Source organism: Pithys albifrons, chromosome 27 (assembly GCF_047495875.1).
Source record: "Pithys albifrons albifrons isolate INPA30051 chromosome 27, PitAlb_v1, whole genome shotgun sequence".
Lineage (NCBI taxonomy): Eukaryota > Metazoa > Chordata > Aves > Passeriformes > Thamnophilidae > Pithys > Pithys albifrons.
Window position 1 is genome coordinate 1,969,171 of NC_092484.1, and position 23,661 is coordinate 1,992,831.

The 23,661-nt window shown below is 48.5% G+C and overlaps 2 protein-coding genes across 2 annotated transcripts; one reads left to right on the top strand and one right to left on the bottom strand.

Annotated features, from left to right (window-relative positions):
* Window positions 1–1,862: 1,862 nt before the first annotated feature.
* Window positions 1,863–16,758, top strand: GNA11 (G protein subunit alpha 11). The gene is made up of 7 exons (XM_071578400.1): window positions 1,863–2,081; window positions 6,284–6,468; window positions 7,627–7,781; window positions 8,486–8,614; window positions 9,874–10,003; window positions 10,757–10,910; window positions 12,511–16,758. The coding sequence occupies exons 1-7, from the start codon at window positions 1,946–1,948 to the stop codon at window positions 12,699–12,701; spliced, it is 1,080 nt and encodes a 359-aa protein (XP_071434501.1). The 5' UTR covers window positions 1,863–1,945; the 3' UTR covers window positions 12,702–16,758.
* Window positions 16,759–19,857: 3,099 nt separating this feature from the next.
* On the bottom strand, window positions 19,858–23,533 carry LOC139683232 (granzyme H-like). The gene is made up of 5 exons (XM_071578163.1): window positions 23,370–23,533; window positions 23,118–23,265; window positions 21,674–21,815; window positions 21,334–21,561; window positions 19,858–20,652 (listed from the first exon to the last, which is right to left on the bottom strand). Exons 1-5 carry the CDS (start codon window positions 23,431–23,433, stop codon window positions 20,515–20,517), a joined length of 720 nt encoding a protein of 239 aa, XP_071434264.1. The 5' UTR covers window positions 23,434–23,533; the 3' UTR covers window positions 19,858–20,514.
* Between the last annotated feature and the right edge of the window lie 128 nt (window positions 23,534–23,661).

A 23,661-nucleotide genomic window follows, 5' to 3' on the forward strand; every position in this document is an offset into this window, starting at 1 on the left:
ACGCTTTTTTGGACCTTCAAAAAGACTGGTTAGATACAGAGCCCCAGGCAGAGTAGATGGGGGAAGGTGAGCCAGCCCAGCCCAGGAGGTGTGGGCTGCACTGAATGGGTGGTGTTGGGTGTCTGTAAGGACTCCAAAATACCAGCAGGAGCACCTGCAAAGAGGAGACAAAGAGACTGGGAAAACTGAGTGGTTCAGTTAAAGTCAGACAAAGAAACAACACCAGATGGAGCAAGAGAAAGCATGACAAGCAGGGGGAGAGAAAGGTGGGGAGAGACTTCTTTGGAAAGTTAAGGGTGTATCTGTTTACCTTGCCACGTGAAATATGCAGAGGTCTTGCTCTGTCTAATCCCCTCCTTGTGGGAGGAAAGATGTGAAACGAGAGGCATGTACTGCAGCACTTACAGATCCACAGGACCGGGATGGAGGGGACCCTGCTGAACCAGGATACCCAGCCACTCCAGTACAGCTTGGAACAGCTGGAGCCCTGGCATCTGTCTGAAAGGAAGGTGGGAGCTGCAGCATGTACATTTTGGCAGCATCTGCTGCTGCGTGATTTGGCCACGGTAAAAAGAATCTTCTGAATTTCCAGTACTGTATCTGTATGCAGGGTTATGGGAAGAGCACGTGGTTGGCTGGGGCAGCTGGCACCACGTATAGGAGGGGCCAGGGGCACCTGGGCAGCCGTGCAAGGCAGGGCAATGGGTGTGCAGCAAGAGAGGTCTGTGTGTGTGGGGGTAGCTCAGGTGTCAGGTCTTCTGCTGGGGGCAGGTTCCCACAGGGCACCGTGGGGCTCCTCTCACAGACACAGCTGCAAAGGGCATGCACATAAGGCTGTGGCACAGAGGGCAGGCATGGGGCTGCCAGCTGGGGCACCGGGCACAGGTCAGCAGGGACCTGGTGGGAAGTAATGAGGAAACCTGGGTTACAGCCAACTCTGAGCCGTGCTGCACGGAGAGATAGAGAGTGAGAGGGTTCGGAGGTGGCACCACCCAGGGAGCTCAGCGGCCGGGCTCGGTCCCCGGCTGGCCCCAACGGTCCGTGGTCGGGGGGCGGCAGCTCTCGGAGCCTGAGGGGCTCGGGCAGGCATGGCGGGGCCTCGGCCTTCTCCTGCTCCGCACCCAGGGCCGTGCCTGCTGTGGGCGGCCGGGCTGGCGGGGTCTGTGGAACTACGGCGGGGACGGGGCCCTCCCACGCAGGGTCGGGCCTGGCCCGGCCTCGGGCACCCGCGGGGGCCCGAGCGGTGCGGGACGAGCCGCATCGTCCAGACCCGCCCTGCGGCGTCTTCAGCGGCCGCCATGGCCGCGCTGGCCCAGTTGGGTCCGGCCACAGCCCATGGAAGGCGGGGGGTGGCGGCGATTCCGCGCTGGGCCCGGCCCGGTCACGGGAGGGCCCCGGCCCTGCCCGCCCCGCCATAGGGCCCGGTCCGCCACCTTCCCACAATGCCCCGCGGCCCCGCCCCGCTCTGGGAACGCGCGTCCGAGCGCCCTCCCTCCCCTCGCCCCGGCCAACCAAACCTGCGCTCTGATTGGCTGCGGCGTCCCGGCCCGCCCGCCCGGGCCCCGCCCCTCGGCGCAATACGCTCGTCCATTGGCTGCGGCCGCTGTCAGTCAGCGCTTGTTTTCGGCGGCAGCGGGTTGGGTTGCGCCGGCTCGGCGGTGTCTCGGCGGGGCCGTGCGGAGGGAGCGGCGGCGGCGGCGGCGGCGCAGCCGGGCGGGAGCGGCGCGGGGGCGGCGGCAGCGGCGGCGGCGGCGCTGGGCCCGGCCGCAGCACTCGGGGCCGGGGCGAGCCCGGGCCGGGCCGGCGCCGCGCAAGGAGGGAGGGTGGGGAGGGAAGGGGGCGCGGGGCCGGGCCGGGCCGGGCCGGGCTCCCGGCCGTGCGGAGAACGGTGGTCGGTGCCGGGGGGGTGGGGGGTGGGCGGGGGCGTCCCGGCCGCGGCGCGACCATGACTCTGGAGTCCATGATGGCCTGTTGCCTGAGCGACGAGGTGAAGGAGTCGAAGCGCATCAACGCCGAGATCGAGAAGCAGCTGCGGAGGGACAAGCGCGACGCCCGCCGCGAGCTGAAGCTGCTGCTGCTCGGTGAGGAGCGCGGGCCCGGCCCGGCCGCACGGGCCCCTGCGGGCGCGGGGATCGGCGGGGCCGGGCCGGGCCGGGCGGGGAGCGGGTGTGGCGGGGAAGCGGCGGGAGCCATCCCGGCCTCGGGGCCGCTCCCGAGCCGTGCGGGGCGGACGCCTCATTGGCTGCCCTTTGTTTGATTTCGTGATGCGTCCGCTGTCAAAATGGGTTTTGACATAAGCAGGAACTTAAGCGGCTGGAATTCCTGGTTCCGAAGGCGGACACAGACACACACAGACACACACAGACACACACACGCAATGCGCGTGAAATTCATCTCGAGGAAGCGGCTCTGGGCCGTGCTGGCCTCCGCCGGCGTGTGGAAAATTTGCTGGTGGAGTTGATGCTTTCCAGTATCGTCGGTGAACTCCTGGGCCTTGGGTGGAAAAATTGGCCTCCAGGTCCTTCCTAAACCGCAGAGTGTCCCTTGTGCGGCCCTGGGAGGGCCCCGGGGCTGGGGCCGTGGGGTGGTGGCTCTGCAGGGGACGGGGCAGTGGGAATGCACCAGTGGGGTGTTGGGTGAGGAAATATCTATAGGGTTTGGCGTTGACCGTGGAGGTGGAGAGATCACCTCTGCAGCCATAAGAATCTAGGTCTTCAGATGGAAACATAGTGGTGTTCTCTGTGCAGGATGGGTAACTGTGCCGTGTTTGGATGAGTGTGTAGCTAAGGGTGCAGGCATGTACATCCTTCTTCAGCAGCGAGTTTGATGTTCCGTGTCTAGTTAGCCCCCAGATTTAAACCTAAGCTACAGTTTTGATGGGTTCTGTGATTTATCATTGCTTATGTCTTAAATATATTCTGCTCTGTGGCTTAAATACTGTATCCTAAGCTGAAATCTGAAGCAGATCTGATGGCCTGAGTTTATTCCCTTGGGGTCTGTTGACAAGCCATTAAGGTACAAATGAGGCTGAATCCTGTAAAAACAAAGCCAGCACTTTGCAGAGGGGAGGCTGAGCCTGCCCAGCCCTCTGAAGGGCTGCAGTGGTGCCTGGTGATAACTGTTCAGTGAAGGCCAGGACTTTCTTTCTCACCCCAAATCCGTTGTGATTGATGTGTTCTTGTTCTTCAGGTGAAAGATAGAATTGAGGGCTTGACATTTCTGCTCTTTGGAGATGCTGTGGCAATTTCTGTAAGGTGAGGGAAGGTGCCTCTCACTCTCGTGCTTCCCTAAAACAGTCCCACGGAAGCAGCTGTGTCAAAATAGGTTGGCACTATAGGATAGATCTGGGTTAAGAAGATCCCACTGGATCTAAAGATTTCACTTTAGAAATAATTCAAATTGCTCGAGAATCCTTTCTGCTATTTCTAAAAGATACAGTTAAGTAAGATTCAGCATCAGACTGAAAAAAATAAATTATTTGAGGTGGTTATTATTGGATAAGCAACATTCCTAATTGTAAACCATGTTTGCTGGATGCTTTTCACCCCTGCCCACCTTTAGCTGGGGCAGGTAACGTGTTCTCTCTCCTTGGTGTAAGTGCTGCTTGCAGGGATTTTTCTTCTGTTGTTGCTCCTGTTACATGGAGTTCTAATGTTCACAAATATTAATGACTGAATTAGTGAGAGGGCCTTCCCAAATCTCCAGAATTTTGAGTGAGTGTGTAGAAGGAGTTTCGGCCTTACAGAGACACTGCTAAATTTTTCTTGTCACTGCATCTAATGACAGTTACTTTGTTGAAGCCTAAAACGGAAAACTGGGGTGGAGAATCACAGTGCTAATCAATGATGAACCTGGTAATAAGAATTTCAAGGTGTTGGACGTTGCCCTCTGGTATAAGGGAGTCATTTGTCTTTTTCCTGGGTGAGGAGAATGTTATGTACAAAAATTACTTGTGATTAAGCATGAGATACTGTTGACTGAGTAATGTATTTACAAGTGCCTGTAAGGTACTTGAGGGTCGTTAGTAAGTTATTGTAAACTGTGCTGCTTTCAGATGTTGATAGAAGAAATGGACTTTGGATTATCTCCTTTCCCCAATGTTGTCATATTAAAAGGGGTTTTGTGCCCTTGTAGTTGTAGGAGATCTTGCCCACCACAGCTGGTAACCTGCTGGTTTAAGGGCTGTGCTGTGTTGTCAGTGGCCTTGGGGAAAGCAAGAGACACCTTTTTAAAAAACCCAAACCAAAGAACACTGACCCACCCACCCTCCACAGACAAAACCAACCCCCGAACCAAAAAAGGGGCAATGATGGAGTGACAGGAAGAATCTGTGTTTGAACTCTTAAGTTCTGAAGCAAGCAAAAGTGTGGTGCTGAGGTTTCTCTTAGGTTTTCATAGTTGAAATGCTTTGAAGCACCACCTTTTACTTTTTTTACCCTCTCACTTTTGGTTGCTGTGGTAAAAGACAAGGAAGTATTTCTCACCAATGAGAGAAACCACAGAAGATTTCAGTTTTCTATTTTTCCCACACTTAAAGTGTACCTTTCTGTTTGAGATGGAGATACTTTGCTGCTTTTTAATAGTGTTTACAGTATTAAATTCTGACTGTGCTGACGTGATTTCTGTCAGTTCTTGCTCTTTATTTCAAACATTTCACTTCTAGTTAGGTGCTTGCTACTTTTTTCTGAGCACATTTATTAATTTGCCTTTTAGCCTACCATGATAAATATGAGTAACTAAGAATGTACATGTAAGTAGTAATTGTGTATTGGGATGAATGAGAGCCTGTCTGGATCCATCTCCCTGGTGTCAGGAGTAGCTGGTGGGCTGTGGTGAGAACCAGGGCTCTGCCAGCATCCTTATTTTGAACTGCAGATCAAAAGGATTTGGCACTGATGTGATACCTTTGAGTTTTTGGTCTCGGTAGTCAAGTGAGGTGGGCTACTGTGTTACAGGGCCGTGTTTCCTTCTATATACCCTGCATATCCCTAGCAAGTTTTAGAAGATTGAACAAAGGCACTCAGCAGAAATGTCAGTGGTGCCCCCTTAGGCTGTTGCTCAGGGGCAGGTGTGGAGGTGAGTCCTGGCCCGTCCATCCCTCCACAAAGGGACTGTGTGTGCACGGAGTGGAGTCACCAGGGACTTCCCACAGTACCAGTTGAATTGGGAATTTAACAGGGCTGTGTAACTGTGTAACTGTCTGATGGTGTTTCTCTCTCCTAAGAAAAGTTCCCACTTGTCCTTTCCTATCGTCTGTTGGACTTCACATGTTAAATGACACTTTTTCTGGGGCCATAAACATGGGAGTGGAAGGACCTGCCCAAGTGACGGTGCAGGAAGCGCCGGCATTGGAAGGGCTGGACTGTGTCATGCACGCGCAGTGTCCTGCCCTCCCTCCCGTCTGCTGCGAGGCCTGGCAGTGAACCTGTGTGTGTGAGGAGGAAGCAGTGGCCTTGCTGAGCAGGCTGGGGCATCCCCGGGGACCCCAGCGTGGCACCGCCAGCGCTCAGAGTGGCCTGCCCTGCGCTGCTCGCCCTGCCAGCCGCCATCTTTAACTCTGTCCTACCCAGGGGCTGTCAGCTGGATCAGAGGCGTCAGGCCACGGGCATTGTTGTTTCAGAAATCTTATATTTACACAGTAGCTTGGGATCAGCCATCAGGCAGACACACTGACTGAGTTGCTCACATCAGATGGATAAGCAAGTAGTTTCTTGAGCTCTGTTCTCCTTTAGAGCTGATTCTTTTTTTCCTCTGTTGTATTTGGTTCCTTCCTGTGAAAAGACAGTCTCTAAGGTAAAGAGCATTTTGTGCCAAGCTACTGCAAAAGGAAATTGGCTCTTTGCTGTGCAAGTGGGTTTCCCCTGGCACTTACTGTCGTCTCTGTGTGGTGCTGTAGCAGCTGGAGAGCACGCTGGGGCTCCTTTGGCTGGTGCCGTGGTTGTAGCATCTTGCTGGAGTATCTGGGAATAGGTCAGGTGTGACGGCCGAGGGCCTCTTGACGCAGAACGTGTGGGAGTGGCTGTAACGTGAGATTTGGAATAAGTACCAGAGCTGCTTTTGAAGGCTGCTGTAAAGGACAAGCCTCCATGCTGTCAGGTTCGTAGTGGGGATGAGCAGGCCCACCCAGATGTGTTTTACCATCCTGGAAAGCAACTTAATAGGTGGTTGGGAGTAGTGTGTGCTTGGGTGTAGTAAGAGGAACTCCTGGGTATGAAGTTCCTGCTTTTCTCTGTTAGGATCCTTGTTTGTGATGGCTCCTAACACACTCTCTTGCATTCTGTAGGCACTGGGGAGAGTGGGAAAAGCACGTTCATTAAGCAGATGCGTATAATTCATGGCTCAGGCTACTCTGAAGAGGACAAAAAAGGCTTCACCAAGCTGGTGTACCAAAACATCTTCACTGCCATGCAGTCTATGATAAGAGCCATGGAAACCCTGAAGATTCTGTACAAATATGAACAGAACAAGGTAAGTGTCTCACAGTTTTTGCATGACTTCAGGCAGTGAGGATTCTAGGGTTTAACTTCTAAGTTCCTGTTTGTTTGTGTCCTTCTGCATTGCATCCTCAACCTCCTTGAACTGTTTTCCATAAACTTTTTATGATGTTTTCTTGATCCTTGACTGGATTTACTTGGCTGTGTTAAGGGATAGAACACCTTTGGATGGCTGGTGCTCTGATCTGTGTAGTGACTGGTGGGAGCCAGGGATTGGGATACCATGTAGGGTATAGGAGGGGTGTTATTGTTACTCATTTCCAGGATTGGGTGTTCTTAAATGTGTCAGCATTTTCTTTGCATGAATTACTGTTTTTATTGGAAATTGAAGCTGGCAAAATACATGCTGGACCCAAAAGACACCTGTACTGGTGGTTATCCCCATTCCTGCAATCCATCCATTTTTTCTGATAGCTCCTGACTGAGGGTACAAACCTTTCTTTAAGGATTTTGGTTTCAGCCACAGAAACATTATCTGAGCTAAAGTCTGGATTACTGATTTTGGGACCAGGAATTAAGTTCTCAGCCAGATCTGGTCTAAATTATTTTAGCTTTTAGAGGGGGAGGATGATGAAAGTGAGGCTATCAGGAAATTAGTGTGTGTTTTTTTAGCATATTTTGCTTCTTTTAATGCATAGTATCCTTAATATTTTGAAGTTAAATTGTATTTTATCTCTTCTGTCACACATTATCTTGGAGCTGATTGTGACTAAATGTTTTTAGGGACTGGATGGTGCACCTTTCATGTCTGCTGAGAATAGGCAGGGTGTGAGGAAGTTTGCCTTGCCTGTGCTTTATGTGGGGCATGGTGGAGGGGTTCTGATAAATAGAATCTGCCAACTTCTACTTAGGATAACTTGTGCAGAACTTGGCTTTGGTTTTTATTTTCCCTGGGATCAACAGTATTGGAAAAAGCCCCTTTCAGAAAGCAGCTGGGTGTGGACAATCACCTCACAGATGCCACAGGCTGTGGTAGTGACTGTAGCCCTTCATTTGATTAGCAATTGTAGGGTGGGAATTTTTATTTTCTGTCTGTGCTCCCTCATTCTAACACAGACCCCACGCCCTCCAGGTTTGTGGTTTTGGATTGTTTGTTGTTTGGTTTTTTTTAATTTTTCATTTCAATCTCCAGGCCAATGCAGTGCTGATCCGAGAAGTGGATGTAGAAAAGGTCATGACATTTGAGCAGCCATATGTAAGTGCAATTAAAACGTTGTGGAATGACCCTGGAATACAAGAGTGTTATGACAGGAGAAGGGAATATCAGCTTTCTGACTCAGCTAAATAGTAAGTATATAATCACTGGCATGCACTGGTATGGGGGAGTGATGGTCTAACAAATTATACCTGTCCAATTATTTTTATTAAAGTCTAGAGTTTGCTTCCTTACCATTTGCTGCATTTACTGGGGGTGTGAGTTGTCCTGATGGCTGTTAAAGGCAGTTGTTCACACATCTGCTTCTGGATATACCTGAGGCCAGAATCCCTTCCTTGTGCCATCTATGTTGATCCTGGCTCTTAGACAGCAGGAGTGTTGCACTTTCTCTTCAGCTTTGGCTTACAGGTGTACATGGATGTGTAACTTAGATTTTACTAATAATAAATTTATTAAGTTTGGCAACATAAAGAGAATGTTTTACATTTACAAGTAAATAAGTGTATGTTTCTGCACTACAGATGAGATGATTCTGAAGCATAAAGCATCCACTGTACTTAAACATCTTCTGTAGCAAAGATTGTCTTCCACATTCCTATACAGAGTTGATAAAGTTGCCCTCAGTGTATCTGTTTATCCTCCAAGGGGCCTGACTGGTGAATTACTGTTCCCCAAAAATGTATACTGTTATTTTTCCACATCCTATCTTAAATGATTTGGGAGACTCCTAATTTTCTTGCTATGCTAGGGAAAGACTAAATATAGCAGTTTTTACATCTGTGTATTTATGTGCTGCAACCTAAGGCAGTTTTTTCCCCCACTGTCCTCCTTGCAGCTATCTCAGCGACGTGGATCGTATCGCTACCCCAGGATATCTACCAACTCAGCAAGATGTGCTACGGGTTAGAGTTCCTACAACTGGGATCATAGAGTACCCCTTTGACCTAGAGAATATTATCTTCAGGTACTGAAGGTGTATTCGTGTTACTGAGAGAGCAGTGATATGGTTTCAGGAAGGATAAGTTCTGGATTGCTTTAGAGTGTCCAGGTGCTTGGTTGGGAGGCTTTGAGTGGGTGTGTGTGCTGTGGAAGTACCTGCTGGCAGGTGCTCCTCTGATGGGAGTGGTCTGACATTTTGACTGTCAGAAAACAGAACTGGCTTTTGAATCAGTGACACTTAAAACCCAGTGAAACCACTTTGCAGGATTTGGTGTCTTTTCTGGGAGGGACTGCATTGCTGGCATCTGAGGCTGAAGCTGTGGCTTGTGAGGCAGCTGATTGAAGTGTTGGTGGCTGAAGCCACCCAGGGCTGGCAGTTTTTGTGCAGAAATACTTCCTTGTATGTCACACGTAGCACCTGCCTTGAGAGGTGCTTTCCTGTGGCCTACCTTGTGCTCTCAGGATGACACCAAAACTTGCTGTCTGTGCTGCTGCAGCAACAGATGCCTTTGGAAGCTTAAGCCAGCAGTCAAGTCTGGTGTGAAGAGCACAACAATATCCCTGTATTCTCCCTGGCTCTGTGGTACTCGTGTGATCCCTGCCCTTCACTACCACAGTGGGACATTGCCAGAGAGGAATAAAGGAGCCTGCATCCTCTCTCTTAAACCATGTGGTTACAGAGGTGCAGAAAACTCCTCTCCCTGTTCTGTTTTCCTGACCCCTGGAATAGGTGTAGGATTTTATCAAAAGTGGACCACATGTGTGGCACCTTAGGTGAGTAGCAAAATAATTTTAGTGTACTATACAGGTCCTGGAAACTGAGGACCTGAAGTGTGTGACTGTTAAACAGCACATTCCAGCAAAGGTATACCAACCAAAGAAAGCTTTCATGGCAAGAGAAGCTTTGAGGCAAGCAGGTGTTTTAATAGAAAATAAAAATAGTTTGCTCATTTGTCAGAAGACAGTTTTGAAGGACTCATCTTTTCAGACTCAGGACTGCTGCTTAGTAAACCAGAGCAAAATGCAACAAAAATTGTAACACTGGTGGGTATCTGGGGGTTGAATTTGGTATCACTCTCCTATGGCTATTCTTTCAGTTTGATGTATTTCTGCAACAGGGTATTTTGTAAACTTGCAGGTTTGTTAGCAGGGAGATACCATCACATCCCTGTGCTGTGTTACCTGGATTTGTAAAGAACTGTATTTGTTCTTGTCATGAGCTGTTTTTTTGCATTCAGACAGAGCAGCTTCCTCTGTGATACTGTATGTACTTCTCTTCCTTAGAATGGTGGATGTTGGAGGTCAAAGATCAGAACGAAGGAAGTGGATCCATTGCTTTGAAAATGTGACTTCCATCATGTTTTTAGTAGCACTTAGTGAATATGACCAAGTTCTGGTGGAATCAGATAATGAGGTAAGCCAAAGAATGGGAACTCTGCAGGAGGGGGGAAGGAAAGGAGCAATGTCTTCCTAACTCCTTGGAGCCTGGTACCAAAGTACTTGGTGCCAAATTGGATTAGCAAGTATTGTTGGTTTTGGCCTTCAGTTCTTCTTGTTGCAAAGGGAACATGGGCCTCCACAGGACATGATGTCCCTGAGAATGGAAAATGTAGAGGGCATTCACATCATCTGTATTTCTCCATTAGAACTGGAACACTCTGAAGTGGTGAGCCCTGTGTGCTGTGGAAGGCACTGTGGGCAGAGGCACCGCTCTCAGATCACCTGTCTCTCTCCCCACAATGGGGCACTTTGGGCTGTGACTGCTGTCTGGTTAGGTAGAGACTGGACTCCTTGGAGGTGCAAATCTGAATTTTGCCACTTGCTAATAAATTATTATTAGATCACAGCAATCACTCCATCTCTACTAGACAAAACATGTTCAAAAAGTACTGTTGGCCAGTCCTCTCACATGACTGTCAAAGCATAAAATGACATTTAAGTCTTTTGATATGAATGGTTTGGCAATTAATTGAAGCTTTAGTCCATCAGATTTTGCATTTCCTTTCCATTTACTGATGCAGCTTGAGCCAGAACCTATCTGAGGCCAGAGTATTCTGTGTGTAGTGTTTGAGGTGCTGAATCACTGTGGGTCTGGGTACATGTGCAGGCAGCAGAAAGGCATCTTAGTGGTAATGTGTGAAATAAGACTTTCTTTTTCTGATTTCAGAACCGGATGGAAGAGAGTAAAGCTCTTTTTCGAACCATTATAACTTACCCATGGTTCCAAAACTCTTCTGTTATCCTCTTTCTCAACAAGAAAGATTTGTTGGAAGACAAGATCCTGTATTCCCACCTTGTTGACTATTTCCCGGAGTTTGATGGTGAGTGGTTTTTAAGGAGGAACAGTCTATACCTGGAATAAGGTGTGGAGGTGGTTTGGTTAGAACTCTCTTGTTTCTTAAAGAAAATTCAGATCTAGAAAAGGAGAAAGCATCTGAATTTGAGAAAGACAGCATAAGAAAACAAAATAAAAATATCTTAATCATACATAGACCACTGGAATCTGATTGAATGGTCAAATAATGAATCTCTCCTACATGAAGAATTACCCTCTCCAATATACACTGCAAAGTATTATATAATGAAAGTAACTTTCTTCCTGTATGCTCATGCATATAATTAGTTTCATAAACAGGGCAATTTACTGGTATTCTGTGTCTTTTAACCCTCTAGTCAAGAGGTGACTTGAGTCTTTGTTCTGAGGAACTAACTGGTCAAATACCCAAGTTGTTCAAATGATGGTGCTGGAAAATCTCAGGCAGCCTGAAATCCTTATTAACATGCCATCTGCTGTTGTGGGGAAATAATATCTATGTGAAACAGAGGAATTCCCATCTGAAACAGCATTCTGTAGCCAAAATAGTGTTTCAGCTCTTCAGCTGAGTGCATTTTAAGCTGGCTGGTAACATATCTGTACAGGGCTGAAAAGGAAATAGAAGTAGTGGAGAATGAGATCAGGCAACACACTTCTCTCCAGGCTGTCATGTATTAATTCTGTCATTACATGTTTTAGAAGTACGAGGTAAAGGAAGAATTGCCATTTTGCTGACAGCTTTCATCTTTTAAAAGACTAATGGAATTGCTCCTTGATAGTTGTCCTCCTACATCTGGGGTCCTGTGCCCCCAGCAAGGGCACTGGTGGGAACAGCAGACTGGGAATGGTTGAAGAGCTGCTGCCCAAACAGTGCCTGATTCAAATGGAGCTTAACAGCTGGAGGCAGATCCCAGCTCCAGGGAGTGCCATGTACTTTCATTTTTTCCTCTAAGTGTTCACTGTAGCTCCTTCAGGGATGCTGCATGGCCTGTGAGTGGGAGGTTGCCCATCAGACCTCCTCTCAAGAGATGGTATTTGCCATGGAGAATGTGACAACAGCAGTTCTGTGAAAGAAATAGCAGTAGATGACTGTTTTCTTGGGAGCTGTCAGTAATATGAATTAAAAGCTGGCAAAAATTCCTGGGTTTAGCTTCTGTGAGTTGACCAGCCAGTTAGGACAGACTGCCCTTTTAGCTGATGATAACCCTTCTTTATTAAACATGCACTTGTGTCCTTCAGCCTGTAAGATCCACCTGTACATTAGGAAGGAATATACATCCCATCTCCAGGAGGGAGCAGTGTATATCTCTGCATTATCTGTCAATGCTACCCACTGGATGCTCCCACTCAGGGATGTACCAAGGTCTGGATTCCAAAGTGTGATCTGAACTGACCCCTTGGTGTCTGCAACGTGCCCATCTTTGGGGTTTTGCTTAGATAACTGAAAAGCACAAGACATTTCAGCTCCTTTTATACCACAAAATTATCCTAATTTCTTCCTTATAGCTCTGTAGGCCATAAGAAAAAGCAGGCTGGCAGTGACTGTGATGGATCAGCCTGGGGGATATGTCCATGAATCCATTCACTGGTGTCTCTGTTTGCTGCAGGCCCACAGAGGGATGCCCAGGCAGCCCGCGAGTTCATCCTCAAGATGTTTGTGGATTTAAATCCCGACAGTGATAAAATCATCTATTCCCATTTCACATGTGCCACAGACACAGAAAACATCCGTTTCGTCTTTGCAGCTGTCAAGGACACCATCCTACAGCTCAACCTGAAGGAGTACAACCTGGTTTGACCTGCTCTGCTCTTGCCCCTTGAGAGGCTTCTTTGTGAAGAAAAGACAAAAAAAGAAATTTTAAATATGACAGGAAAAAAAAAAGTTTTAATTTTTGATGATGTAATGAGTGCAAATTGTCTGATCTGTGGAGTGGCAAGTGCTCAGTGTTATCCTGGAGTCTCATGTCTCTGTCCACAGAGTAGTTGATTTCATATTTTTAACAAATTGCTTTTATTTCACAGTTAACGGGGATATGCCTCATTTCTTCAGCACCTTGCTTACGTCTTAATTTTTGCCAAGCAGCTAAGGCAGTCTCATCTTGATCTTTCCTTTGTTGCTAAGCCACTTTTTTTTTTCCCTCCCCCCTTTCATTCCTATGGTATATGTAGAAAAAAAACCCCAACACTTTCCAGCTGAGGTTATGAATTCACTGGACAGTGGGAGTGCAGAATGCTACTGGTCCCTTTGCCTTGTGCTAGAGGGTGCCTCTGGTGTAATTTGCTAAATCTGCTTGCTTCCCCTCCTTTCCTTTCCTTTCCTTTCCCTTCCCCAGGACACGCTCCATGGTTCACTGTGATGAAATGTTGGGGAGGAGCGATTGCTCTCCAACTGTTGTGCAAAAAAAAAAAAAAAAGAAAAAGGCAAAACAACAACAAAAAAAAGCCATCACTTTTCCATTCTTTATATGTTCTGAGTTTTTTTCTTATCAATTATAAAAGGTATGGAGACTGTGATTTTTTTTTTAAATTATTGATGTTCTATACATAGTTTGCTACGTGTTGCTGTATTTTGTTCATGGACTACAAATGATGGAAGCTCTTGGAGCAATAGCTGCTGAGCCTGGGGAAGTGCCTGACTGTAATTGTTCTTTTTTATTTTATTTTGTTTAGTTTCTCTTTCTTTTTTCACACACATAACACGCATCCCCCCCCACACCACAAACATGTGGCTGTGTGCTCACAAGGCTCAGTTTGCAGAGAGAAAATCAGTTTTGTTGAGCAGAGTATATGACATCAATGAGCAACTTCTCTATGCAGCAGTTTCCAAAAGCACACTGAGTATTTGTGGCATTTGAACATCAGACTTCGGCTGGATTGAAAATCTTAGTCTTGTGCCATCCTCTAGGTCTTTTCTTGCTGCTAGTAGCAAACAAGCCTTGTTTATTGCATTTTGTGCCAGTGTGTGAATGACTTAGTAAGAAATCCTCAGTCCTGTCCAGCTTGCAGAGTTTTAGGAAGGACCAGAGCTGGTGGGTAACAGGCTTTGGGACGCCAGTAGGATTCTTACTTGAGAAGACTGAGGGTAGCTCTTGGAGGGAGGAGCAGTTCTCTCCCTCCTGTTTATGCATTCCCCTGAGGGACACGCTGCTGTGTTCCTCTTTGGAGGAGTCTGGGTCCTCTTTGGAAGGCTTGCACACGCACTTGCTCCGGGGTGGGTGTGATGAGCGAGTGGCACCCGGAGAGCCCGCGGTGGGCGCGCTTGGCTCAGCAGCAGAGCAGGGCAGAGGCAGCAGTGCCTGCAGCTGAGGGTGGAGGGCACAGTGGAAGTGGTTCTGGGTTCTGGATGCCGCCTGAACCTCCACTAAGCAGGCAGATGTGAAGCCTTTGCACATCAGAGAGTTTTTTCAGTGAGCTGGGGGAAGTCACCAGATGTGCTGAGGAGCTGCTGCTGGCCAGGAAGAGAAGTGCAGTGGCAAGGCAAGGAGTGAGTGGGAAGCAGGGAGATCTGACCCACGTCTGGACACGTGTCATTCAGCCATCACTAATGCTTCTGTTTCAATTCCAACAAGTAGCATTGGGTCCAAATTCTCTGGATCAACCAGACTTGCCCCCTTGAAAGGCTAGCAGGCTGCCAGTAGAAAAAGACTAAATGAGCTGCACTGTTAAAAGGGGCTGTTGATATTTTGTCTGTTTTGTAGACAGAGCACTACATCAGTGTTTTGCACATCATGTAAGAGTAAATCTAACTGTCTGAGATGCTTAAGATGCTTTGATTTAGAACACTAAAATGTGGAGGGACATAATTTTGAGTAATTCTGTTCATAAGTCCCTCTGGATTTCCAGAATAGCAGAGCAAAGCCTCTGTGTGCCTTGGAGCACTACAGAAGAAGGCAAGCTCTGCTTGAAGTGATTAGAGAGCTTAAGTTGGAACAGTAGCCATGGGACCAACAGTTGAAGAGCCAGTCTGGCTGAGTGGTGATGCTGAGGGAAACATAGCATCTCTTTAGACTAGCCATGCTCTGGACTGCATTTAACCCTTGGGAGGAATGAGAGGGATTCCCATGTGTCAGACAGCTTTGCATCAATTTTACTGCTTTTTTTTTTCATCTTTATGCCAAAATGATCCATTTTGTAGAAACTGTCCTATAAGGAGGAATTTATAATCATCTTCATGTATTCTAAGTGCTGTCCCTCTGAAGCAGATGGCAGCACCAGCCTCTTCCGCTTCTGTGATCCTTTTGTAAGTGGTTCACACTACAGCTGTTGCCAGCAATGAACCTGGCACTGAGATACACAGGTTCTTGGAAATAACTTCCCAGAAGTCTCTTTTCCAAGGTGAATGATGGTGGTACTTCCACTTGAATCAGAAACTTTTTGTCTTGTTTTGTACCTTCCCCTTCTTTAAGAGCTGCTGCCCTGGCACTGGAGGAGGGATCTTGGCATCTGTCTCTTGCAGAGTGACTCTGCATCATCATGGGCAACTGTGGGAGGCGATGGGCACAAGGATTTAGGGATGTGCTGTACCTTATGGAGCACCTGCTTGTTGTAGCTGTTGGCTCGGTGTGCTGAGGGGAGGGCAGAGCATTGCACGGTGGCTCTCACAAAGTTCCTGAAACCTCACTCAGAATTGGGGTAGGAACGGGTGAGACCTGTGCACGTCACCTGGAGTTGTCTGTGACTGTATCCTGTGTGAGAAGATACCAGTGTTAGCACGTGCTTTTTTTAGTGAGCAGTAGCTTGTGTGCCTCCAGCTTGGCCAGCAAAGCATTCCTGCAGAACGGGCTCCTGTCTCTGTTGGCTGGCAAATGCCTTCATGAGCAAAAGTGCCAAACCTTAGACCAAATTTGCCTGTATCATCTTTTCTGAAAGTGAGGCCCATCAGAATTTTCTGCGGGTTGAGACAACAGACTGACTTTCAGAAAAGAGGTAAAATTGTGTTCTTGTTGGGAATCAAGAGTCTGAGGAAGTGGTCTCCTGGCTAACCTCTGCTCCTTGTGCACTTTTAATCTTTGTTCTGCTGAAGAAACCAATGTACTTTGAACCAGTTTGAAACTTGAAGTCAGTGAGCAGAGGACCATCCCGTTTCCTTGCACCATTCCATGTGGATTGGCCACCTGGTGAGCAAAAGCCCCTTCCTGCTGCAGCGTGTCAGATAGCTCCTACCCTTCCTGCCTCTCCCCTTCTCCTCGAGTTGGATTCTTTGGTCTCTTGTTGTTGCTTCTTAGCAATGTTGGCCTTGCGTTCAACTATGGTTTTTCTTCATGTGTTTTATTGGTTTAAAAAAAAAAAAAAAGGAAAAAAAAATAGTATTTCCGGAGTGTGCTGACCATTGTATTGTCCTGTACAGAGCCCAGGTCATTAGAGTCCAGCAGAGATAAAGTGTGTTATGCAGCACCCAGTTTTTTAAGAGTATGGTTTGTGCCAATGCCCCTTCTTTAGTAGTGCCAGAGACTCTTTACAAGTGCCAATGTGGTGGAAATTATTTGGTTATACTTGTATATTATAGGATCCTGATTTAAGACAATTTAAACATTATCCTATTTAAAAAGATACTATATAAAATGCTGTTTTTAAACCTTGTCATTTGCAATGCATGTATTGTTGTGCGTGTTGGGGGGTGGGGAGGGAAGAGGGTCGGGTAAAGGAGTTTCTGAATAAGATGCGCAGTGTCAGGATCTATTCAGACTCCAAACTGTCTCATTCCAGTCCAGGAGTGCGATTGTTTCTTGGAAAGATCCCACTCTGACTGCTGGGCAACACCCTTATTACAGAAATATCTGATGGAAATTGATTTTCATATCTTTCTCCTGAAATAAACTCTCTGTTTGAAATTGGAATAAATTTTGTTCCTAAAAGCCGTGGTGGTTGTGGGTGTGTTTCTTCACTCCTGTCCCCCATTTCGTCCTCCCTGGTTGGTTCAGCAAGTCCTGCAGCTGATGGGAGCACACTCTGCCTCCTGCCCAGAAAATCAGGGCTCTGAGGCACAGAAACAAAGCATGTTTTGGTAAATCAAAGGTATAATATGCAATAACTGTATATAACATACTGTACCAATAATCCTGAAGTGTACACTGGGGTTTTAAGGTGAGGGATGCAATGGTGGCATCTTGATTTAAAGTTTTCCAGGGTTTTGGAGTAGAATTGCCGAGTGAAGTTGTTGGTATTTGCTGCTACCTGTTGCTGTAATGTCAGCCTGTTGCAGGCACAATTCCAAGCAGGATACCTGTTTCCAATAGGAATGTTGGTGGGACCAGAACTGCTTCCAGTCTTGTCTGTTAGAAACATGGACTGAAATAGGAAACATGGCTTAAAATTGTGTCAGTCCAGGGATGGATGGCTGTGAAAGGTGTCACAAAGCAATTCCCTGAAATGGAATTTGGAAAGTTGAGTTCTTTGGGATCATTCTGCAGGAATTTAGGATTAAATCAGCTGGGAGTGGGAAGGGATGGCTAATTTCTTCTATGTAGGATTTTCTGTGTTTTCAGGGAGCTGCAGCTGACGGTGTTCTCCTTTCAATGTCACTTAACACAGGTGAAGCTGCAGGTACGGGTCAGCCTGAGATGTGTCACCTCAGGAGGGTAACTTTGGTCAGTTGGCCACAACACTGTCACTGTTTTCTAGTTATGGGTGAGTGTACATGGCTTTTCTGGGTGTCTCTGTCTCCTCACCAGCCAGGGAGGGTGTCACAGGAATTGAAAGCTGCGTGTTTGATTCATTGTTCACGTGGGGCACGTGTTGTGCTGCCCTTTGCACAGGGCATAGTAAGCTCCATTTCAATAAAGCACATCACCAGGTTCAGACTGTCCAAGCAAGAAGGCAGAGCCTCAAAAGTAATGCCCAGTGCTCGCAGCTGACTGCGAGGGCCTCGTGTTTTGGCCTTTTGCAGCCCGCAGGTGCCACAGGTGGGGGTGGCACATGCCAGCCCTGGGTGTGCACCGGGGGCTGTTCCCAAAGTGTGGCAGTGGATATGCAGAGGGTGGATCCCTGCCAGTCTTGGAGCAGCCCAGGGAAGGAGACAGGGGAGGGAATAGCCCATGCAGCAAGCTCATGGTTACGGCTTTACCAAGGACTCCTCAAACTCACACTGAATAAAGTGTTTCCAGCAAGGCTGAGCTCCTCCTCACCTCCACCTCCACTGCTGGGGCTCCTCTGACATGCAAGGGCCCCACCCTGCAAGGAGAGATCTTGGGAGCCTGGGAGGCACTGCCTGGCTCTTTCCTTTGGCCTGCAGCCTGCTCTGGAGGGAGTTGGCAAAAGAGGTCTGTGGCTGTGGGCCAGGAGAATGTCTTGGTAAGTTGTGCCAGCCCAGGGACTGCGGTTGTGTTACTGCTGCAAGTCACTTTAAACCTGGCCATTGGATGTCCCTGCCAACACCAGAGCACCTCCTTGGGGTTGTTGCACATGGGTGGACCAGACACCAAAGAAATCAATTTTCATCTTTTTGGTATTAAAAAATTCTATGTGCAAGAAAATGGCAAAGAAGAGAGAGTTCAGGGGTTGCATTGTGCTTGGAGCCTGCATTCAGAGCAGATTAAATGATGTGAAGAACCCTAGGGGGGTTGCCTTCCTCATTTTAGCTGTGAATTTACTTCCAGACTCCAAGAGGTGAGTTTTTGGATCAATTCAGAAGTTGTTTAGAGACAGAACCTTGAAGAACACGCACTTGTGCCAACCCAAAGAGGGCACTCTGTGCATGGAAAACTCAGCAGAAACATGCTAGAGGTGCCCTCCTTGTGCATCATCCACAGCAAAAAACAATGATAACTATGCTCAGTTGCAGCTTTTCTTTGTCAGGTGGGTGACCTGGGGACTTTCAGACATTTTGAATGATAAGGTTTACAAAGTATTTGGAGTCTTCAAATCTTTGTGTCCAGTGCTGCCACAGATACTGTACTGGCCTCTGACAAGCCACCTTTAGGCAGAGGTGAACACAAGGAAATGCAAACACCCCCCCTGAAGTGGATTTCTGAAATCCTTTAATGAAATTCTAAGCATCTGACGGAAATATTTGCTCTCCTCATGCCAAATCTCCAGGTTAATTTCCTTTGGTTGTAATATTTTTAAGTTCTGTTGTGAAAGAGGTGGGGGTTTATTTTTTCTGTCTTAAACCACGAAATGTATAAAGAAAATATCTGTTGACTGTCAGGCAATGGTGGGACTGTGTGGTTTTTTTTACTGCCAACTCCACTAAAAAGGCCTGAGTGACTCAGTGTGCTTTGATGAACACCTGTGTGTGACAGAGACTTGGTCAGGATGTTCCTCCCTGGAGGCACCTGCCTGAGTCCAGTCACACTGGGATGCAAAGAGCTGGAGAGGGTGGTGGGGAGGGATGGAGTCAGAGCCTCCCCAAAACTGTGCTGTCCTTTGGGGAGCTGAACTGCTGCAGCACCTTCTCCCCAAACCACTCCAGCCTTCACAGCTCAGTGCTGTTGCTGCTGCTGCTGTCTTTGCCCATGTTTCCTGTTAGAGGAGGATAAAGTCATCCCTCTAATCACCAGCAAAAACAACACAACACTGAGGGAGAAGAGATAAGTCTGTCAGGACCTGCAATTGCTGCTTCTTTACAAGCTGCACTGAGGGGAAGGTGTTGGTTTTCTGCTGAATGGCAGCCAGACAGAGGTGGGATGGAGTGGAATTGAGAGGGGCCCATGGGGGAACCAATGGGATCGAGGGAGGAAGTCCCCCAAAGTACAAGCTTAGAGGGACCTGAAGGGAGTGTTTGTACCCAACTGCACCTGAGGAGAGCCCCTGCCCTGAAATCCAGGCCTGACACTTAGTCTGAGGGTTTAGGTGGGACAGAAAATGGTTGGGGTAGAAATTTCCAGCTTGGGATTCAGCTGTATGAGCCATGACTTTCTTCTGAGCTGTTCAGGACTGGAGCTGGTGGCCAAGAGAAATCCAAATCACATCAGGAAAACCACTTTCAAATGCAGATACAATTTATTGGTTTTATGTATTAAAACAAAGGAGCTACAGAAGAGGGGAGAAAGGAGGCAGCAGGTTTCAGAGATAGAGGTCAGCAGTAGCAAAGCAGGAACTCAATGTGCCCTCCTTGGGGCTTGGGCAAAGGACACCCAAACTTGAGGTGTCACAACTGCAAAAGACAGGGAGGATGATGTTCTTTGGATCCCTCTGATCTAGTTCTACCCCAAGGGGTGACAGACATCCCAGCAGCTACTGGGACCTCCCTCGGGGCTGCCCTGCTGCTTCCCCTCCAGAGCTGTAGCCACAACCGGATTGACAAAGAGGTGGATTGGGGCAGCAGTGCCGGAGCACACACCGTGTGGTGTGACCAGGCACTCCCCGCTTTGCACAGGGAATAAACGAGTCACACCGTGTGGTGTGACCAGGCACTCCCCGCTTTGCACAGGGAATAAACGAGTCACACCGTGTGGTGTGACCAGGCACTCCCCGCTTTGCACAGGGAATAAACGAGTCGGGGTCTGATCTCTGTGCTGAGCCCCCCACTGGCACAGCTCGGCTTGGGAAGTCCTTGCTACATCCATGAGGCTCAGCGTGAGATGTTTCCCAGTGAGAAAGGAAAAGAAAGCTGGTGAGGTTGGGACCCTGGAGTGCAAGTTCTCCAGGGCAGCAGCTATGGGAGAACAGGGTCATGCTGACTTTATGACACTGTTGACCCAGGGAAGGAAATGAGAGATGTGTGTGTAGAATCCAGGCCAGTTCTTATGCCTGTAGGAGAAGATGCCAAAGGCTTTGTTGTTGCAGACCAGTGGAGCCCCAGCATCTTCCTGTGAAATGGAGGAGGAGAGTGGTCAGTGCTGATTTATCTGGAGTTCCAGGGAAAGGGTGCCTTTGTAAAGAATAGGGCACCTGCAAATATCAGGACAGCTTCCCCAGGAAAGCCTGGACTCGCAGTGGATGGGGTCAGCTCTGGGTCCAAAAGGCACTGCTGACAGCTCTGTTTGGGACCCAGCACAGCTACAGCTGGACTGACACTGAAGCTTCATTTCTGCCCTTCTGCTGGTGGCAGATCCAAAACGCACCCAGACCAGCCATGAATCATAGAATGAACTGGGTTGGAAGACACCTCCGAGATCATCAAATCCAACCCCTGATCCAACTCCACTGTGATTACTGAGTGCCACATTCAGTCTCATCTTAAAAACCACCAGGGAAAGACAATCCATCAACGCTCTGGGCAGGCCATTCCAGTGCCCGATTACTCTCTCTGTAAAGAATTTCTTTCTAATATCCACCCTAAACCTCTCCTGGTAGAGCTTAAGCCCATGCCCTCTTGTTCTACTGCTGAGACTCAGGGTGAACCCCTCTGGCTGAGCTGTTACCCCACTATGGAGCTGCAGGCTCCCGGCTCCTCTGCCATGGGAAAACAAGAATCCTCTTGTCCCTTGTGCTTCACCCGGGGCTAAAACCATCCCTTCAGCCTCCTCCTCCCTAAGTCAGAGACTGACCTTTCCAGGTATCTCAGCAGAGCTGCTGTGGCCACAGATCAGGTGATCAGCCAGCCCAGGGTAGTTGCTGAGGCAGTTCCTCTGTTTGATGATGGTGACAGTGGTTCCCTGTAAGGTTCCAGCGGGTGTCTTGCAGCCCTCTGTGCTGCACATATCCCCACCACGGTCTCGGGTTTTGTCAAAGGAAATAGTCCTGACGCGGCTGTTGCTGGTGGCATTGCCGTTTAGCTGGGCAAGGGGACAGAAAACACAGAAATAAGTGCTTGTCCTGTGTGTGTGCTGGGATGAAGCCTGTCCCTTTCTGCTCCAGAACCATGCAGGAGCTCCAGGCAGGAATTACCTTCAGCAGGAGGATGTCATTTCCCTTCTTGGGACTGGTGAAGGCCGGGTGGCAGTAATACTCCTTGACTTCGAACTTTTGCCAGCTTTTCTCTTTCCTTTGAACTGTGTGGGCTCCGAGGATGACAGTCAGAGGTTTGTGGCTGGTAAAATCAAGCACAGTGTAGGTTGTTAGTTTTTTCCTGTCTTCCCTGATAACACTGAGGCTCATCTGCCAGGGGTATGGCCAGGCCACCAGCCATGTGTACATATATTACATACATTATGTATATATGTTTGTGTGTGTGTGTGTGTGTGTATATATATATACACACACATATATGTATATAGAGAGGCATAGATATATATAGGCATATATATATGCATGCTCTCTATCTATTAATATATATATACTATTAGCATAGATACACTGTATGCTATATATACAATAGTAGTACACATATATAGCATATCTTATATAAACTCTCTCCACAGGAAATGTGCTATATATGAATTTTTTAAGAAGAATCGTGGGAGCAAGAAACTCTGCCAGTGAATCTGCCCAGCCAAAGAGGTAGAACAACTTCCCATCTGACAGGCTGTGGGTCTGCAAGGGCTCTTTTACCTCTATGACTCAGGCTGGGCAGGTTTGCTCCAAAGCTGCTGCTGTGTACTAAGATATGGGGACTATTGGTCTGGACTTCATGGGACCGTGGAAGTCAAGGGATTTCTAAATTAGGACCTTTCTCTGTCCTTTTACTGGCTTCTATATCACCTTCAGAAGAGGCTGCCTTGGGAAAATCAGCAGGATGTTGGGTAAAAGCAGGAGTCCCTCCCAGTCTCACAGGTGAGACTTGGGCAGCCAAGCTCCGGGGTTCTGCTGGTCCTCCCTTTTGCTGCTTGGGTGGGGGGACTGGCCCCAAACCTGGGTCACTGGCACCAGGGCAGATCTGTCAGCCCTGAGTAGCTACACCCAGAGTCCTGCATGCCTAGAAAAGCCCTTCTGTGTGTCCATGCCCCAGGTTCTCCAGCTGGAGGGATGGAAAAGGGCTGGGCAAGGAGCTTGCTCATAGGAGATAATTCTGCTAACAGTCTCAAGCAGTCTCTTTGTGGCAGAAAGGGCAAAGCCTGACAACAGCCATTGCTGCTATGCCAGCAGGTCAGTGCCAGCAAGGGAAAAACCACTCTGACCTCTCTTTGTTGGCATCTGGGAAGAATAAAATGAGTCACAGAGGGGGAATAAAAAAATAAAGGTAAGTATCTGAGGAGGCTGGAGAGGCAGATGGGGAAGGAGGCTCAGGGAGAGCTGTGGTGAGCTGTGCCCTGCCCCATGGCACAGCCTGTGCTCCCTGCCAGGGAAGGAGTCTGGCCATGACTGTGAGGGAAGTGACTCCAGCTGTGAGACCTCTGTGTGGGAGATGGTACCCGGGTCACGGAGGGGCTGTATGAACACAGCAAAGACTTACACGAGGCACTGAGCCGCTGTCATCACCCAGTTGGGGGCCACGAGGAACCCTGCACAGGAACGGTTGTTCTTTCCTTGCAGATGGGCCACATAGGGCGTGGAGGTTGTCCTGGCTTCACCTCCTCCCTCCCTCTGATTCCAGGAATGACCTGCAATGGATGGCAATGAGGACAAGGGGATGGAGGGCACAGGATGTGCTGTCTGGGACTGATCCTTCCCACCCCTCTCCTCACCTCCAGCCCACTCTACTTACTGGTGCTGACTGGGGGGCACGTCACCAGCAGGAGGGGGAGCAGGAGCATCTGCAGGTGCTCCATCACAGCAGTCTGAGCTCCAGTGGATCCCTCAGAGGTGGGGTGCAGCTGGGGTCTCTTCCTGCTCCCAGCAAGGTTTTATAGCCTGAGACCAGACTCCAGGAAACCACAGAATCAGACTGATCTGATGAAGCTCCCCACAAGTTGCAAGCCTCAGCAATTCGAGAGGGGAATTCAGTCAGTCTTAGCCTTGGGCATCAATTCACATTCATCTTGGGCCTGATCTGGGGT

Coding starts and splice junctions, on each gene's coding strand:
- GNA11 (XM_071578400.1), top strand. CDS start 1,946: ATGACTCTGGAGTCCATGATGGCCTGTTGCCTGAGCGACGAGGTGAAG. Junction 8,615..9,873: donor CTAGAGAATATTATCTTCAG/GTACTGAAGGTG, acceptor TCTCTTCCTTAG/AATGGTGGATGTTGGAGGTC. Junction 10,911..12,510: donor CTATTTCCCGGAGTTTGATG/GTGAGTGGTTTT, acceptor TGTTTGCTGCAG/GCCCACAGAGGGATGCCCAG.
- LOC139683232 (XM_071578163.1), bottom strand. CDS start 23,433: ATGGAGCACCTGCAGATGCTCCTGCTCCCCCTCCTGCTGGTGACGTGC. Junction 23,266..23,369: donor GTGCCCCCCAGTCAGCACCA/GTAAGTAGAGTG, acceptor CATCCATTGCAG/GTCATTCCTGGAATCAGAGG. Junction 20,653..21,333: donor CTGCTGAGATACCTGGAAAG/GTCAGTCTCTGA, acceptor TCCATTTCACAG/GAAGATGCTGGGGCTCCACT.